Source organism: Brachyistius frenatus, unplaced genomic scaffold, assembly GCF_029030835.1.
Source record: "Brachyistius frenatus isolate BFR_SWC_R1_liver_20210118 unplaced genomic scaffold, ASM2903083v1 Contig_19, whole genome shotgun sequence".
In the NCBI taxonomy this organism is placed as follows: domain Eukaryota; kingdom Metazoa; phylum Chordata; class Actinopteri; family Embiotocidae; genus Brachyistius; species Brachyistius frenatus.
The window spans coordinates 583251-602500 of NW_027210618.1; the positions used below are offsets into that span (position 1 = coordinate 583251).

At 40.6% G+C, this 19250-nt stretch overlaps 1 protein-coding gene across 1 annotated transcript in view; it reads right to left on the minus strand.

Moving 5' to 3' along the window:
- Positions 1 to 19250, minus strand: part of LOC138619012 (cyclin-dependent kinase 17-like) — a 35252-nt gene that overhangs the window by 7104 nt on the left and 8898 nt on the right. The window contains exons 2-8 of the mRNA XM_069695173.1: positions 15462 to 15610; positions 9439 to 9603; positions 8431 to 8564; positions 3334 to 3459; positions 1001 to 1057; positions 709 to 823; positions 84 to 178 (exon numbers count right to left, since the gene is read on the minus strand). Coding sequence (XP_069551274.1) covers positions 84 to 178; positions 709 to 823; positions 1001 to 1057; positions 3334 to 3459; positions 8431 to 8564; positions 9439 to 9603; positions 15462 to 15588 — 819 coding nt within the window. The 5' untranslated portion in view covers positions 15589 to 15610. The remainder of the gene's footprint in view (positions 1 to 83; positions 179 to 708; positions 824 to 1000; positions 1058 to 3333; positions 3460 to 8430; positions 8565 to 9438; positions 9604 to 15461; positions 15611 to 19250) is intronic.

Sequence of the window (19250 nt, forward strand, 5' to 3'; positions counted from 1 at the left end):
AAAATACATTAATTTGAGCATCCCTAAGGAGAACAACATGCGAGTCGTGTAGCAGGTGAGGTCAGAGGTTTTATCGGTCTCACCAGGTATTCGAAAACCAGTGTGAGCGACTTGTCTGTGTGGACGATGTCGTGCAGCGTCACGATGTTGGCGTGTTTCAGGTCCTTCAGTAAAGACACTAAGGGCAAGAAAAGGAAGACGGGGAAGAGTGAGCATGTGATGACACTTGACTTATTTAATTTCATCTGCGCCATAAAGTTTATTGCTTCATCTGTTACTCCGATGGGTTCACGCTGATCGAGCCAAGGGAGGCTCATTTATACATCAGTCTTAGGACAATGTCCCAGACCTAACCAAAGAGTTAGCTTTAACTGATTAATGAAGTCCCAAACGAAACAAGACAGCAGGTTGCCAACGCCACTCTCTCTACAAGGTCACATTAGCCTTGAAAAATAAAGAATTTCTCCATCTCCACCAGAGTGTTTCTACTGGCTGACGGTGCACATCTGTACAGTCAGTGTTTCACATAGATGAACTCTAAACTGTTGATAGAAAGTAATGTGACTACACCTTCACACTCTGCATGTTCCCTACAGTGTTTGTTACACTCACACTTCAAAGTAAAAACAACACATTTCTCTTTGAGGCTGAGGGGGAAAAAAATGTATGAAATGCTTGGTGACTGAATGTCATTATGAACCGTCGTACCTTCCCGGATCGCTGTGCACGGTGCCCCTTCCTCGTGCTCCAGTCTGATCTCCTTCAGCGCCACCAGGTTGTCTGTCAGCTTACTCCTCCCCTTGAAGACTGTAGCGTACGTGCCCTGGAGAACAGGAAGGAGAAGGGAAAACGTTTCAGAAGCTGGACTGATGCAGCACAGTCTGGTTATCAGGGAGTTACAAGTAAACTTCATGAGCCATGTGGTGTTTATATCTCACTATGAGAACATTAGCACCTGGGAAGTGAGAGAAAGTAAGTCAAGGTCAACGGCCTCACGTACCTCCCCCAGTTTGTCCAGTTTGATGTAGGTCTCCAGCTTCCCAAATCCAATTTCTGACTGGAGGAAAGAAAAGGACAAACAGCATTAATGAGGGCGGCGCCTTTATTAACAGTGACAAGTTTACAGACACCACGCCAAATCCTTATGACTGCCTCGCAGCATCTGAGCGGGGGATGTAAGGAGGTCGCACACCCGAATCACCATCATTACTAATCTCTTGTGACAAAGGACCGCTTTTACAATGTGTTTTATGGGCAAGCCAAAAAAAAGCCAACTTTATTCATAAAGCATGTTAAATACACATTAGGAAATTCTATATTTCTAGTCAAAACCTAAAGAAGGAGCTACTTTCAGATTCTCTAACGTATAGATTTGATGATAGGAAACAAGATTTTTGGGTTTAGACTGCTAATTGAATAAAACAAGAAACATAAATCATCACATTGGGCAGTGGGAAATTATATCACATTCTAGTTTTCTGATATTTTAGAGAGACAAACAATCGCTTGATTAATTGTGAAAATAATCAGATTAACTGATAAAAAAAAAAAAAAGGATAATTGCTTGCAGCATAATGTGCTGCAGATTTCAAAAAAGACTTGATAACTAGATGCAGTGCTCATTACTGAAAGGCAACGGTAGTGAGGCTGCTGTTAAAAAAAAGTCTTCAATTTCATTGAGTGTTCAGTAGGTTTTGCTGCAGAAAAAAGTGAAGGTAGCTCCACCAGACTTTAACCTTAACCTCTGTTTAGGATGAAGAAGACCAGTGGCAGGTGAGCCGAGAGGTCTGGGTGTCAAACAAAATTTAGGAAAAGAAAAACCCTCAGCGCTTTATAAACAACTCTGCAGGGTAGAGTGTATGCAAATGAAGGGGACTAAGGTGAGGCCGAGCGCTATTTACCACCCCGCTCTGCTTTGAACAGATGCACATTCAAAGCACAACCACAAGCCAATTATTGAGGCTGCTGACAAAGTGAATGCTGCGGTGCAATGTAAACACATGACAACAGGCTGAGAGGGTGAGATCAGACGGTCTGAGGTGAAGACGTGAGCTCTCGCTCTCTCACTTCTGTTCCTTGCAGCATTTAAGCAAAACATAACTCGCACAGCTATCTTTATCGCTGTGCAGCCGCTCTGCTTCTGTTTCTCTCACCCAGCCGGATCCTCGTCTACCGCTGACTCTCAAATCAGTACTCCTCGCTCTCAGGCGTGGGCAGGAGGGGCCGGACATTTGCATAAGTATGGTCTGAGATTTTATCTCCACAACATTTCCCAGGGGAATATTGTTGTTTGTATTCTACCACATTCGTTTTACAGCTGTAGGTATTTAGTTTTATCTTCAAAATTTCATACCCTGTACGACGAGGGTTGGTTGATAGGGGATATGATATGATATGATATGATATGATATATGATATGATATGAAACAATACATGTGTTTGTCTGCAGTCAGAGACTCTTCCATACAGTTTAAACTGACATACTTCAGCTCTCCTGTTAATAATTCCGCGTGTACTAAAAACTGTGGGTGATGTACAAAATCAACGAGCTGCACATCTTTATAACAGTATTACATTATTTTAAATGGCCCACTTACAATGTTAACTTACCACTAACACAAAATCCATGAATTATAATCTTTCTAAATAGCCTCTCAAACCCATCCCGCATGGGATTCATTTTAAGCGATTCGATAATGCGATAATGAAATGAAATGGCAGTTCACTCCAATTATTAGGCTACATTTTTCATAGTGAAATCTCACTTGGCCTCTAAAGTGTCAGAAATAATTGAAACAAGCTCGTCACTGTTTCCTAAAACCCGAGGTCATCTAAAATGTTTCGTTTCCAGTCAAATAAGACAAAGAAAAGCAGCGAGACCTCAAAACTGAGAGGTTGAAACGAGAAAACGGTTGCTTTGAAAATGACTTAAACGATGATGATTTTTTTTTGATTTGTTTCAGCTCTACTACCAGTTGAGTCAAATGAATGACTGAAGGTTCGTCTTACTTTCAGAATCGTACATGTCATTTGTGGAGTTGCTGCCTCTCCTTAAGTAAAGGTACTACAAAGATCTTAAATCCTATTAATCTAAAGACAATCATACAACTAATGATGATATGAACTATTTGTTTTCCCCTCCTTAATATAAAGATGAAGCAGTTCAGCCTCTAGACTTCAGAGTATTACTCAAGAGCACTTGAGGAGGATGCATGCTTGCTGACGGCGGGAAGAAAACGGAAAGGTGAGTTCCATTTTTAATTCCCCTTCTCTGTTCTATCATCACCTTCTGTCTTATTACTTCTCTAACACGTCTCTTTGTCCCTCTCTCACCAGTGATGCTCTGCGGGAGCGTCGGCTCAGCGGCTGGTCGAACGGTGGGCTGCTCAGCTGCAGCTTCTCCAGGTAACCGTCAGGAATCCGGATGTCGGCCGGCAGAGACAGACGTTTGTTCAAGTCCTACACACACGTGCACACGCGCGCACACACACACACACACACACACACACACACACACACACACACACACACACACACACACACACACACACACACACAGAAATAGACAAAGACAAGAGACAACTTTTTTTTTTTTTAAACAACTCAAAATGGTGAAAAAAATAAATAAACCCTTAGCAAACAGTGTGAGCTCTGAATAAATAAGTGATTAACAACAACATGGCAGAAACCCAAAGTAAACAAGCAGAATCTAAGAACCGGTTTGCTTTAGGCCTCACTGGTCTGCAGAGAGGGGTAGTGTGTATGTAGTGTGTGTATAAGTGCTGCAGCATGCATCTATACAGTCTTGTGTGTTAGTCTTATGATAAAGGCGGTCTGTGGAGCGCTTTAAGAGTTCAGGGTAAAGTCTTTCCCGGAGCAACAAAGTACTAAAGCATGATCCTAATGACTTGTTATATAAAATCAAACACACACTCACAATGCGTCTGGATACGTCCCATCATGCATTTCCTCTATTTCTGTTAATCTGGCCTCTCTCTCTCTCTCTCTAGCTGCTTTAAATCTACTTCCACACCCTGTGAGGTAACACTGAACACTTAGTAGCACCCCTCCCTCTCACCAACATACAGCAAAACGCAGCTCTGAACTTTTCACATTTCAACACAAGCTCACTCTGAAACTGATAAATCTGTAACTGAAGGCGACCAACCTTCAGCACGGGTCGACCGACCTTCAGCACGGGTCGACCGACCTTCAGCCTGTTGGTCAAACCAGGAGAGTGAATCAGCTTTTTGCCTCCACAGTTGTTTACAGTCGTTGTATTTCAACATGCGGTGAGCTTACAGGAAGTCATGCTTCCATTCCAGCTTCAAAGAGTTGATAGATGCAGAATGAAAGTACAGATTTTGCTGATGTGGAGATTTGCTGTTCTGAACTCATGTTTGAAACATTTTAATTGATTTTGTCAAAGACCTCAAAATAAAAAACATTCACTTCTAGCAAATTAATTTGTGTACAGATCAATATAATGTACTTTTATACAACCCTCCCAAAGAGTTGGGATGCTGTGCTTGTATGTAAAAACAAATTTAATGTAAATATAAATAAAAACAGAATGCAATGATTTAAAAAAAAATGTAAAGCCATATTTATTTGAAAATTTAACAAAGACTTATGAAATGTTAAAACTATTTTTTTTTTGTATTGTTTTATGAAAAATATATGCTCCCTTTGAATTTTGCAACAAATTATTTGGTGTCCCATTCTTGCCTGATAAAGGGTTTTAGCTGCTGGACAGTTCAGGGTCTAACTGTCCAGCAGCTAAAATCTTTTATCAGGCACTTTGTCGTCATTTTTGTGTCATGATGGGCCAAATATTTTCAGTGGGTGACAGGTCTGGACTGCAGGAAGTCCTGTAATATTCAATTTCTTTGTACAAACTGCTTTAGAGTTAGAAAATGTTGTTACTTAATTAGCTGACTGACAGAAAATTCATCCACAACTTTTTAAATAATCAATTTGGGGCTACAACTAACAATCAATTTTACTCTATCTATAAAATGTAAATTCTGATATTCCTGAGGCGAAGTCAATATATTCAAATTACGTAATGTCGAACTAACAGTTAAAAAAATAAAAATAAATTCCGTTCAGTCACTTAAGACAAAAAAAATAGCAAATTCTCCCTCTGGAGAAGCCAAACAATACATTTTCAAAATACTTTAATGTATTAAATACATAATACATAATACTTTATGTTAATTTTCTGTCCGTATCAGCTGGCTTGTTTGCCCTCTATGCTGGAAAACTGAAGGTCTTTTAGTTTTGGTGTGTTTGTAAGACAAAACAAGGAATCTGAAGACATCAACATTTGGGAAATTGGGCTGAACAACAATTTCCATTATTTCCAAAATTTCATGGGCTGAAGGATTGATGGCAGATTATTCAACAGTGAAAACTAAATCTGTAGTTGCGGTTGTATAAATAACAGATGCTCAGTTTGGTCACAGGCTGCAACGATGTGTCTGTAGCTTTGAAAAACGTCAAAACAAGCTCTGCTGCTCTGTGCTTTCTGTGTGCTGGGCCAGGATTGGTGGTGTGTCCTCAGAGCAAGTGATGCCATCCATCACCTGACCTTTGACCTCCCCCCCCTCCTCCTCCCGCCTCCAGTTGTCCAATCAAGCCGTCCTAATCTGCCCATCTGGACCGTATTACAGTAATCCCTGTGATGTAATCCCAAAACAGCGCTGCTTCCTCTGCAGTGAGAGAAGGACAATCCACTACCTGACCAGACGGAGGGATGTTCTCACGCTTCCTCCTGCTTTTTCTTCGTCTACCGTCCCTTCTCTGAGTGTCACAGCAGCACAAAGGCAGAGAGTGAAGCCACACAGTGATTTCACTGTTGGATCACTTCATCAGCAACAAGCCTGCAGTCCATCACGCTGCTCATACAAACAATGAACAGTGTTTGTTGGGCTGAGAGAAAGATTGTTAGTTTAACTGTGTGTGTGCGCTTCTGTCCAAATAAACCTTTTCTGGTTGTGAAACAGTCACAGGAAGTGACACAAGAGGTGATGCGTCATGCTGTCTCTGTGTGAGTAGTCCCAAATGAAGTATTCTGCTTAACTACACTTCACGGGTTTTATTTCCTGCTCATGCAGCCTTGCATGCTTGGCTTGTCTGTGCTGCTATCTGCTCGTAAATCCCCGGTGGCCCTGCAGTCAAAGCGAGCGAGGAGGGAAGTGTGTGTGTGTGTGTGTGTGTGTGTGTGTGTGTGTGTGTGTGTGTGTGTGTGTGTGTGTGTGTGTGTGTGTGTGTGTGTGTGTGTGTGTGTGTGTGTGTGTGTGTGTGTGCGCGCGCTTCAATCACAAGACCTTTTCCTCCCATGATTACCCAGCAGGTAGCGTGAAAAAACGTGGTTCACTGGCAAGATGGCAACATCAGCCACACATATCGTACCACACAAGCATCTGTCCTACACGCTTTTTTTTTTTTTTTTAACTTGATTATGTCTGAAACTGAATTGTCTCAGATTCTTTTATAAAAAAAAAAAACCAATGTAAAAAAAAAAAACTTTACATTGGTGAGTTTACTCAAACCCAATACTACACATATAAGCAGAGAGCAAATGAAAGGACATTATTTAAGACTCAATACAGGACTCGTGAAAAACAACAACTTAATTAAAAACAATTATTAACAATTAAATGAACAATTATTAATAATTAAAATACAAGCCTATTTCGCTACCACATGTTTTGTGTACATTATATTATTATATTTGTATGTTTGATAATGAGGTCATTTAACAATGTAAGCGTGAAAAGGGGGGATTGGTTGCTGTGACTTTCTGGTGCACTTTCACTGTGACAGTCGGTTAAACTGTCAGGTGCATATCCCTTAAATCCCATTAGCAGCAGTTAAAATGGATTAAAGCTAATTATAGGCTGTGTTGTCAAGAGAGGGAGAGAGATAAATACACCGTCTCAAACATGGATTAAAATCCACATATATACTCCAGGCATCATGTCAAAAACTATGGTCAAATGTTAAGAGTTTGACTGTTGTCTGTTAAGATATACAGTGTTTTTACATTCCTTATGACTTACGATTTGAATTTGTTCTACATTAACACTAAACAAATGACAGAAGCATAAAACACTAAAGTCACTGTGTCAATCAGATTCCCCTTTAATTACTATTGATGATATAAATCAATCATAAATCTGCAAAATTTAAGAAAACCCCACGGAGCACACTTTGTTTGTTACTTGAAGCCAAAGCAATGGTATTTCTCCCCTGGATTCAAACAGTAAAACAACTGCACAATATGAGCTTTGCTGGTCAAATTCATACTTCCATGAGCCCAATACACAGTAGTCATGGCAGCAGCAGTGGAAGATAATGAGATAAGGCTGAAGAAAACTGGTCATACTAGTTTAGTGAAATGAAAATGGTTCGGTTTGGCAAAGTCTGCCATCGGAGAGGTGAAGCACAGCTGTGGGCTGTATCAGCCTGAAGATAGGACAACCCCGATTAAAAGATGTTTTTAGTCATCCTGAAGGTATTTTATCTCTGAAGGTAAAACCCGGCACACAAAATCCTGCAGCTGATGAATCTCTTTTTGGGTTGACTAACTCTAAATGCAACGCTCCCGGTAGAAGACCATGAGACACTGGTGCGCTCTCAGAAACAACAACAATATATGATGCCACCAACTCTGAATTTTCTAGTCATCCAATTAAAGATAATCTACTTTTTCAAACCTGATTTCCAGGATAAACGTTGTCTTATATGCAGGTCAATGTAGTTTAACAATGTTGTGTAAGATTTGTTTGCTTAGTAATATACTACTTTATGTGTACTTTATAGTACTCATTTGTGATGACAAAGCTTTACCATATTTGATATGTGCATATTCACACACTGTGGATTCAGAAAATGTTTGTGGTAGAATGAAGTCCATTTTAGACAACAACAAAAAATATCAATCACAGCGAGAAGTCTTTCCATAATGTGTTGACATTATGTAACCACCAGAGGAATGTCAAAATCTGGCAGCCCCTGACAGTCTCTCTGTGTGTGTGTGTGTGTGTGTGTGTGTGTGTGTGTGTGTGTGTGTGTGTGTGTGTGTGTGTGTGTGTGTGTGTGTGTGTGTGTGTGTGTGTGTGTGTGTGTGTGTGTGTGTGTGTGTGTAGTCATGACACACCAAGAGAATACACCCACGCTGAGTTACAGTGTAGAACAGCACATTCTTAAATGTCACCTCTTGCAGGAAAGTTCATTATCAAACGCTCAGACTGCTTTTTGCTCTTCAATGACTTCATCAAAACAGAACTTCGCTGACAATGTGGAGGTTGAAACACTAAGCCAGGCGCGACCCTGGAGGAATAGATGTTAATGGGAAGTGACTCACATCCCACAACAAATTCAAAAAGTAAAAACAAGGAGACACACGGAGACAAATCTCACCTCCGCAGAGATGCGTCTGTTCCCTCGGTTCCTCAGACAAACACCCGTAGGCGACTGCACCTCGTCAGAGGAAGTCCCCGATGCCTGGTCGCTCTCCCCGTCCGAGCCCATCTTCAGGTTCTCGTGGACGATATCTGGAGAGGAGAAAGAAAAGTGTAGAGAGGCAGAAAGAGGATGAGGGTCTGAGGTGGAGCAGGTGGAGGTACGGCAGGACGACACCAGCAGACTTCAAATGGGAAGAAAAACACTCTCTTAAGACACTTTCAGGAGATTCTCTGAATCAGGCTCCTGGGCGGGATTAGGCTCAGGATATACAAGTAAATAAGGCATAATATGTTTGACTGATGGATTTAATTTATTTCAGTGCCACAGGGTCTTATGAGACAAAGCCATACATCACAATGTAATTTTACATTCAGGCGTAATTTTACCACGCCTGAACAAACCCAGGTTTTATACATATAAAGCACAATTCCAATTCTTTCAGGCATTCTGTTCATATTGGGGAATGTTGTGAATATAAACAGCGTTTCTGGGCTGTGAATACAAGTGTCCGGAGTCATTATTTTTCATTATATTTCTCAACAAAAGGGTATTGTAGGGTTGAGAGAAACACTAGAGAAGGATTTAACTGATATTAATGTGCGTCTTTGCAAACACGGGCCTCTAGCAGTCGTGCGTTCGAGCACATGTTTTCACACATAATGTGTCATTGTGTGAGCAGGCTCAGCTGACTCTGTTGAAAATGTGTAAGACGAGGATTTTACGTGTTGTTTTGAGGACATAAATGTGGGCATTTATTTGAACTATTAAACAGACAAATCTACAACTTTCCCTTTTGAATTTAAAAAAAACATCTGGAGTAAAATCTAGCCACTGTAGCATCTCCTAAACAGATTCTATTTATTGTCATAAAAAAAATCTCGGGCACACATTTTATTTTTTTGAAGCCAGAAAAAAAGACATCGTTAAATACCACCACGGATGGACAGTGTTTGTGTGACTCACCGAGGCGACTGCCGTTGCGAGGCATGACCATGAGAGAGCCCAGGCCTCCTCCGATGACGCTCTGAGGCCGTCGCAGCGGCGGCTTCTTAAAAGAGCCCGTGTACTGGTGGAGAAAAGAGTGGACGCTGTGGGCCGACGGAGGACGGCCGTTCCTCACAATGGGCTCTGCAGGAGAAGACAAACGGTATTATAAAGATGAGTCTTGGCTGCGCAGTGCTGTGTGGTCAGCTGAGCATATGGGTAATGGAAACACGGACTAATGACTAATTCTTAATTGTTTTTAAATATCCTTTTTGTTTTGATGCTAATAATGGCTTTATGTGAAGCACTTTGAATTGCCTTGTTGTTGAAATGTGCTCTACAAATAAACTTGGCCTTGGCTAACATCATGTCTGATATGCGAGATAATACAGTCAGTATCAGCTTAGATTCTGACGGGTGGACTGAAAAAGAGCTTATGGATTACAGTATACACATATTTGATTAATACTCTCACTGGGTGGTGGTGGAAATGCATATTTCTGTTAATATTCAGTATGTCATAAAATGCTAGAACTACAGAGGTTACATGACGGATTATTTTTCTACAAATTGTAAAAATGCCGTTGTATGTAAGGCTATTTGACCTAATCCACATATTCTCTATTTCAAGACTGAACGTTTGTGTTGTTTTTTGATGTATGAGAACCAATCACCTTAAAACATCATCTGAAATGATGAAGGAAATATTAGTAAATTGCATTTTCCAGGAATAAAAACTAAAAGTCCAAGCAAAATGTAATTTTCATGAGGATTTGGGGGGTGGTGAGCACGAGGAACATTTGCTGGTGAACAAGCTATCTGATGCATCGACATATACGTTACTGGCCCACAGACTATCATCTGACTGCATGAAATAATCTGTTACATAAAACATTGGTTTTAATTTATAATCTCTTAATGTATAACTTTGAATGCATTATAAATGTTGGAAGCTTTGACTTGGTAACATAGTAAAACAGATGCAGGTGAGAAAGTTTTGTGAATGCATTTATCACAGAATTGTATTTTTCTTTCTCACAGCTGTAAAAGAAATAGCTGAGAACAGAGAAAACATCCAGGACAAAAGGAGAGAGGACAAAGGAAGGACACTGAAGGTCGAATACAGCAGATTCTGCCCTCTAAATCTAACAACTTTTTAGGAAACAGTGTTCATCCTCCCTATCAAAAAAAAATAAACTGACGTGATCTGATGCAATCTGATCCTGATGTGCTTTGATTTTTCTCGAAAAATCCCATTCTCACCGCCTCCCACTGAATCTAGGATTAACTGACTGTAAACAGAGCTGGGAGACTTTGTTTTGTCTGTTCTCGGAACCAGCGTGACCCCGATACTGGAAATAGACAATATCAAAAGTTAAGAAGTGAGAGGGCCCACCATGTTCATAAATGCCTTGTAGTCAAAGTTGTGGAGCTTGGCTTGAGACGAGGACCTACAACTGGCAGACAGAGGAGAGTTTGTCCAAAAGCACGAATGGAGCTGACAAAGGTGAAAGATGTATTGTGTATCGAGTAGCACTTCGTGAAACACCAACTGTGACAGTGGGGAGAAAAACGCAGCCCCAGAGAGGCTGCAGTCAGAGCTCCGACAGACGGACGCTGTTGGACACGTGCGACAATGGCAGTGAGCATGAGGACAGGACAGCAGCAGTTATGGAGCAGATAAGCCCATCACAGAAAAAGATTACACATATTAGTTTGTGTCTCTGACAAAGCAGAAAGATGGTTTTATGTTTATGAGTCTTTGTGTCAGGGTTTTACAGTCCACTGCTGTTTGTCACCATCTGGTTTGCGACAGCCGTTCACATGATCAAGCCTCCACACACACAAACAAGCAAACAAACCAGACACCGAGTGGGTTGGACACTGTGGGCTTGATTGATGCTACAGCCACACTTATACGGTTTTTTTCTTTTTTTAATGCATAAAGCGCCTACGTTTACTCCCAGTGTCCAAACTACTCCGGCACTTTTTAACTAGAAGAAATGGAAGCTTTTTGAAAATGATGACACAAACACCCACATTTGCTTCCTAACAGGTCTCATCAGTCACGACGTGTCCTTATCATTATCATGTGTCTCTATCATTTGACCCTTTTGCTAGACTACCAGTAGTTAATTCAACATGGATAATGACTTACATGTGTTGTATACCTTATTGTTTTCCAAATTAAATTCTGCATTTTATAATACTGCCGACACGGGCAGGTGTCTGCATTAACAGGTAGTTTGCAACAATTCACATGTTCAGCAACATTATTAGTCCAACATGGAGTGCCAGGTTTGCGTGGCGTGTCGGGGTGCAGTGCTGTTTGTTGAAGTACAGTCCACCCATAGCACAAGTGTGCGCACTGCTAAGTTGTGGTTTCTTTGTAAGGTTGTGTAACCACTGTGGAGGCAAGTTCACCTGCAGTAGTCGTTAATGTATATTTAAAATTTTTTTGATTAAGTAAAATCAATACCATAATCCTGCTATTTTCAACGGTTGTTCAGATTATTCATCAAATGGGTTACTGTTCAGTTTCCGTCACAACACATCCCTGCAAATATTTCACAGTAAAACAAAGCAATTAAAGGTTTCTGTCTACTGAAATGCTAGAGGGCTTTTAATTTGAAATGGATACAGGAAGTGTTGAGTTTGTATTAACATTTAAAACAGTCATTTTAACTGAGCAAACCGTAATGGATGAAAACGCAGCTTGAATTAATCAATACATCTTCAATGTCAATAGGACAACTTTGACCATTCTATCTGTTTTTTCTGGCTCCTCTGGGTGACATAAGTTTGAGAGAGGATTGAATCGTCAATCAATCTTAAAAAATGGAAATGTATTTCAACTGGATCAAGTGAACTGTGTGGCATGGCCAGTGTACATTAATGGTCATTTAATATTAATTTTCAGCCCCGTTGAAGAGATTTTTTTATTAATTTTTTTTTTTTTTTTAATTTGGCTAAAAACGCCATATTAAAAAAATGAAGAAATAATAATGTAGACGTAGCATGAGAAGGACCGTTCCTTAACATGTGCTATGCAGGAGGACCCACTATTTTGGTAAACAAAAACACATTCAAGAACATTTTATTTATGTAGGGATGCACAAAGTAACAAGCAGGTAAACAGTTGTCATTTTGAATTTGTATATTATCATTAACACCACCCAATAATCAACTGAACTGTTGGGTTTCCAGCTTCCAGTATCAACTGATCCTCAGTGGATTTTACTAACTTAAATTATTTTGCCAAAATTAAGCTTACAAGATGCAGGCTGCCTTTTCCAGGCTGAATCAGAGCACTGTGGGTGGTCGGGTCTTGTTGAACTATAAAAACAGATTTCACTGCGCAGCAGTTTTGCCAACACAGACGTCAAAACGTTGTAACATTTGGTATGTCCTGTATCACAACCCATGCTATTAATTCCTGTTGTTTTGTTGTATTTTCGTTGCACACACCAACATTCACAGATGAATAGGAAGAATTTCCTAGATTTCCAAATAAAAATAGACAAATACACAGACATGTAATATCCAGGTCCTTATGTCACCTCTCCGTTATCTCTGGGCAGCTGCTGCTGCTGCTGCCGCTGGCCTGAGTTATGAGTGTTACATAATCAGATCAGGACCACGATGCTTTCCCCAATCACAGAGTTTAGATCAAATCTCATCTGGCTATTCCATTCTGTCTCCTCTCTACCCTACCTACTGTTACACAGGCCTGCTTAAATCCCCTCATGCAAGCCAGCTCACACACACACACACACGCACACGCACACGCACACGCACACACACACACACACACAAACAAACAAACACAAACACACACAAACACATACAATGATTCTGTGTCCCCGCTCACCAAGAACAGAACACTTTGGCCAAACTTGGTGTTAATCACTATACAAAAGTTCTTTACAAAGCCTAGTTAGTTCTCAGACAGCAGTGGGGCTCCGGGGGGAACTTGGACGATCTGATGGATTGGGGAAAGGGGGAAAAGGGGGTCAGTCCCTGTGGCCAAAAGAGAAGAAGAGGAGCAGAGTGATGCAAAATAAAAAGAGGGGTGAGTGGGGTGAGTGGGGTGGGGGGGAAATGCCTAGCTGGTTTCACCAAGTCATCCAAGTCGCCGTGGTAATGTCATGGAAACTCCAGAATGTTTCCAGACCCTGAGCACCACGGCAACGATGTGGTAGCACACCGAGACATGCTCCCTCCCTCGCTCCCTGCAGATTTTGTGAATATCAGCAGAGATAAGGTGCTGTGCCTCTCTGCTTTTATTTGATGCCTTGAAGGCCACAACCTTCAGTAGTATCCAGATAAATGAAAAACAACTACGGTATCTGTCAGTGCAGAAAACAACGCGTCCACAGTGAAAAGAAAAAAAAAAATAAGAAAGCGCTGAGCTGTGAAGTGAAAGAAGCCTTTTTCTATCAAATTTATTTATTTTCTAAAGAATCAAAGTTAAGTGAGAGCGTATTTTCAAGACTTGAATGGACACGTAGTTGTCTTTACTAGACACCTTTGTTCGAAAATATTTAAAAAATATATTAAAAAGTCTAGACTCCAGTACAAAATAACTTAAGGATAAAATAAGTCCAAAAACTTGTTGCTAATAGCAAGCTGAAGCTGAAGATTACACTTCGTAGAATCCCAATAAAACATTCAACAGTTTAATGTGGATTTGGACTTAAAGTGCGAAACAAATTAAGTCCATTAAAATCCAGCCGCCAAATCCCATTTCAGACATGCACTTCATTACGTAAATGTGCGGAAAATTCTGTGAGGTAGTCAGCTGTTTGAATACCGAATATACCTTCCTGGGTTATCCTCGTCCTTTTGGACACGTGAACCCGAGTCCTCGCTCTCATATAAACTAAACTAAAGCGTCGAGTCACTTTTTCCTCAAAGTCATCGTGTCTGCTATCTTGGTTGTTAATTCTAATGGTAAGATTCAAGTGGCCCTTATTTATATGGGGATGAGAATTTTTTTTTTTTTTTTTTAATAAATTGCAGAATAAGTTTTAAAATCCCATACATGCTGCAGCCTGTCATAAAGCTCCAGGTACCAAAAACATCATGCGATATGGTTTTACCCATAATACTCCTGTCATGTTTGAAGAAACCCAGAAATGTATTTGCTTGACGGTTTTTAGAGGGTTACGGATGTGTGCGTGAAAAATAAAGTTCAGAGGAATAAATAGACAAACTTGCTGTACTTTTATTTTGAAAGAAAATTTGTTTCCCATGACACAGCGCACGTGCAGGGACCGTTTGCTGCCAGCATTGTCATGACAGTCAAAACCAAAATCGTCACATCAGTAGTTGGTTGTAATTTGAGCTGATGTGATGACCCATTGTGAACAAGGTTAGCATTAGATAAATCTGACTTTTTATATCATGAAGTCAATTTGGATTTATTAAGAAACGTGATGAGCACCAGCCGTTTAAACATGTCTGAAACACATAGGTCTGCTCTAGTTGCACTGTTTTTTTGTTTATTACATATTTTTGATAGTGCATGACGACATTGTGTATTACTGCACTGTTGTTGGGTTTTTTTGTGAAATAAATTTGAGTGGCACTAAAATTTGGGTCACAACTTAATGACTAAGGAAAGATGTAGGTCCTGAGGTTAGACCGCTACTTCAACAGAGAAATAGGGTCTACAGTGTTACAGATTGCATGTCAGAAAAGGGTTTACTGGCGACCAAGCGCTCTAAAGTTGCAGCCCTGACCGGCCTCACTCCTCTAAAGTGAGATAATCTCAGACTCATGAGTATTGTGATATTTTGACTGATTTGTCAAAGTAAATTGATGCAAAGAAACCGGAAAAATATTTCTGACGGAAACTACCTCTAGGATGACTAAATCATCCAGGGGAATTCTGTGCTATGTCGTCATTATTATTATTAGGATTTCATCAGAAAACAAGTGCAATGGAAATGTACAGAGATGAAGACTACCTCTTGGCACAAACTGCTAATAAAACTCACCGCTGTCCTTCAGGCCGTTCTCCTCGATGGTCATCTGCTCGGCCAGCTCTGACAGCGACTCGTCGATGGTGTGGCTGCCTCGTAGCGTCTGAGAGAGACGCCGCTTGAACCGCTTCATCTTCTCCATGGAGCTCTCAGGAAGGGGAGGCCTGAAGATGACGAACATGAAAAAAAAAATTAATAAAAAAAAAAACAAAAAGTCACGCATATTGTAGCTGTGGTTGTGTAACCCAACCATACAATGACAAGAAGAGACACAGTTTGTTTGAGTCACAGGAGGAAACACTCACTATCTGGAAGCTGCAATGTTTTTGAAGGCCTTGACATGTCACTGACTGAAATCTTTACTGTAAACTGCCTCTCGTTGAAAAGAATCCACCTCATCAAGCCGCGGTCATGTTTCACAACCCCACATCAAGAGTGAAAAAGTCATTCACCAGGAATCTGACTGGGCGAACAATGAAACGGACCAATCAACACTCAGACGTTAATTATGACTCAGCTCATTCGAGCACATTGCTTTACATTCCTCCCCCTGGGAAAGCATGACAAGTCGGTGAGAGATTCTTACGGGTGAGTTTGGAGTACGGTCCCTGGCACACCGGACTGTCAAAGCAAATCCTAAACCGGGGGGATTAGCAGCTGAATGGTGCAGGACTAGCCTGGGCCACATCGAGTCCACATCACACATTCCTGCGGCATTTACTGTGTGCATGAGAGGGACTGATTGTGAGAGCTGACTATATGTGTGTGTGTGTGTGTGTGTGAGAGAGAGAAAGACAGAGAGAGAGAGAGAGAGAGAGAGAGAGAGAGAGAGAGAGAGAGAGAGAGAGAGAGAAAGAGAGCAATCCAGAGAGACAATTTGTATGAGCAGAGGAGAAGGGGTTCAAGTGAAGACGGACGATATCCGAGTGTGCTCGGCGGGAGCAGCCTCTCCCTGTGACCTCAATGTCGAGATCATGACTCCACATCTACTGCAGATCTGGACATGTGTCTGTTTGTGATGCTGATGAATCGAGCCAGACATGAAAACACATGAGTCGCACAAACCCTCAGGGCTCCCAGGGCATGTCAACTATTACTTACTAAAAGCCTTTTGTCTTTCAAATATCCTTAATAACCTGAACTCTGTCCAGGGACACAACTTACTCACTCAGACGGAGCCGAACAGTGGAAAGCATTCATTGGCTCTGGAGAACATACAAGTGGATAGAGACACGGCTGAAAACTAGAGCTGCTCTTTAAATGATGATAAAGCATTAGGGACTATGATTTAGGCTTCATCGTATCGTTGTACAACAACACGGCAGACAAACATTTCTTTCTAAAGACAGTTTTCATTCTGAATTCATCAGCAGATGGTCAAAAATGTTTTATAATTAGGAAAAATCTTTACATTCTTAAAGGCCACCAACAGTTCACAACTGAAACATATTCAATTTACAACAATATGAAACAGAAAAAACAAGCAAAGAGAGCCTAAAAAGCCCAATGTTTGGTATTTGTGCTTGATAAATGACTTGAATTTAGTTGACTGATTGTGGATTATTGCTAAATAAATTGGTAGAAAGTACAAAGCCACAGCCAGACTTTCGAACTTGGCACCTCACTTTAAAACTTTCATCTCACATGAACAGCCAACATCCATCTGTGAAGATCTCGTATCTGCGGTGAGAAACAGGCCATGCAGCTGTTGAATCATCTCTAAGTTTAGAGCTTCAGCAACTGGTTTTAAAAAGTGTACACAAGGAGTTTTAAGAGGCAGCGAGGCTGTCCTTTTTCACTCCACACAGTGGACAGCAGCAGCCATCGGACTGAACTGGGATTCAGGCCAAAGTAAACTGGGACACCGCAGAGACGAAATATTAAAATCTACATCGACAGTGCTTGAACTGCACAACAAAACTCTGTACGTTCACAGCTCCAGTTAACAATTATATGGTTGAAAACCCTCTTTGAATAACCATAAACTGTGTAACTGATGTACATCAGTACATTGCATCCTGTGGCGTTCCTTAAGGTCCACAAGCTCCATGTAGACATGAAATTTAGTGCAAAAACCAACAACTATGCTCATTATCAATTAGTCTGCTGATTATTTTCTCAATTAATCTATCAGCTGGTTGGTCTATAAAATGTCATAAAATGGGGAAAAATGTCAACCAGTGCAGCCTAAAAGTTATTGTTTTCTCACGATCAACAGTCAAAAAACAAAATATGAAGAACTTATTATCATGGAAGACTAAAAAAAACAAAAACAAAAAAACAAACAATATTCACATTTAAGAAGCCAAAATTAGATAATATGAGCTTTCAAAAAAGAATTAAACGATCAACCGATAATCAAAATAGCCCACTAATCCTCTAATAGTTGCAGCTCTACTGACATTCATGGTTTGATCCTAGCCAGAAACTTCAATCACACTTCCAGGATGTTCAAGATTAACAACAACAAAAAAACGGACGACTTTTAATTAATCAAAATGAGACTTAGCGCTCGCTGAGTGTGCACATATCATTTCATTCAGGAACATAAGATAAATCTCCAGGTTCTTTAGCAGAGCCCATTGTGCACTCGACTCCATTTCATTTTTACTTTAACATGTACAGCTTTACAATCTAACGCAGTCCACTGCAGCAGCCCAGTCGTAACATTTGTAGTACTGAGGTCATTGTTAAACACCTTGTTAAACACTGGGCTATAGTATATTGAGGTGTTTCTATTTTTTTGCCCTTCTTATTTACATTCATGATGGTGCCATAATATCAGAATCAGCACCACGAACAATGACCTCAAAGCTGAAGCTATATTTTAATTAGCCCCTCTATGACATTGTCAACAAAAGATACATAACTGGTACAATAGCTTTATTGTACTGTTCTATGTTTGTTCAGGTTATCTAATAATGAAACACAGAGGGGATATTCTTTGAAATACAATCTTATCGTGCGCAGCTTTTTGACTTGCTTCCATCTGTGCTGTGTTAAATAATCAATCTAATTATTCCAGGAACCAAGACGAGGGAGAACGTCAACTCGACTGTCATAACAGCTTCACATCAGTCGGTTCCACCTCATGACACATTAGCGCCAGCATGGGCAGGCAGTCTGTCATCTCCTGAACAGCTCACTGCGTTACCCACTCTCCTGCCACAGTCTGACACACAGCCTGCGACGTGTGTGCTACATGGAAAAAAGCGCACTCGTAATAACGCAGATAAAAAGACATTTATTCTCCACTGTTGAAGCGTGCCCTGAAGGAGGTGACTTACTCATCAAAGTGCTACTGATTTCATAGCTTGTGCATCGGAGCAACTGCTTTCCCAATCCCCCCCCCCCCCCACCACCACCACCACCACCACCACCACCCAGAGCAAACTTCCAGCATGTGTTAGACCTCAGTGTAAATACAAATTTTGATTAGAGCTGAACTGATGAGTTCTTGTGGGACTTGTGTTGGTGGCCTTTAAGAATGGAAAGCATACAGTATGAGTAGAGTCATTTAATGATCCAAAAATGTCAAATATTTACTTGTTCCAGCTGAAGGAAGTTTTTTGCTTTTTTCAAAAAAAATTTTCTCATTGTAAAGTGAACATCCTGTTGGTCTGACAGTACAAGACACATGAAGACAAAACTTTGGGCTTTCTGAACTTTACATACACAACGGGATTCATTTTTTAAAAAGAAATTATCGACAGAGGAATCAGTAATAATCGCAATTGTTAGTTTCAGGCTTGATTCTCATATTCCTCTGCACAGCCAAAACCCTTTGTTGTGTTTACAATCATT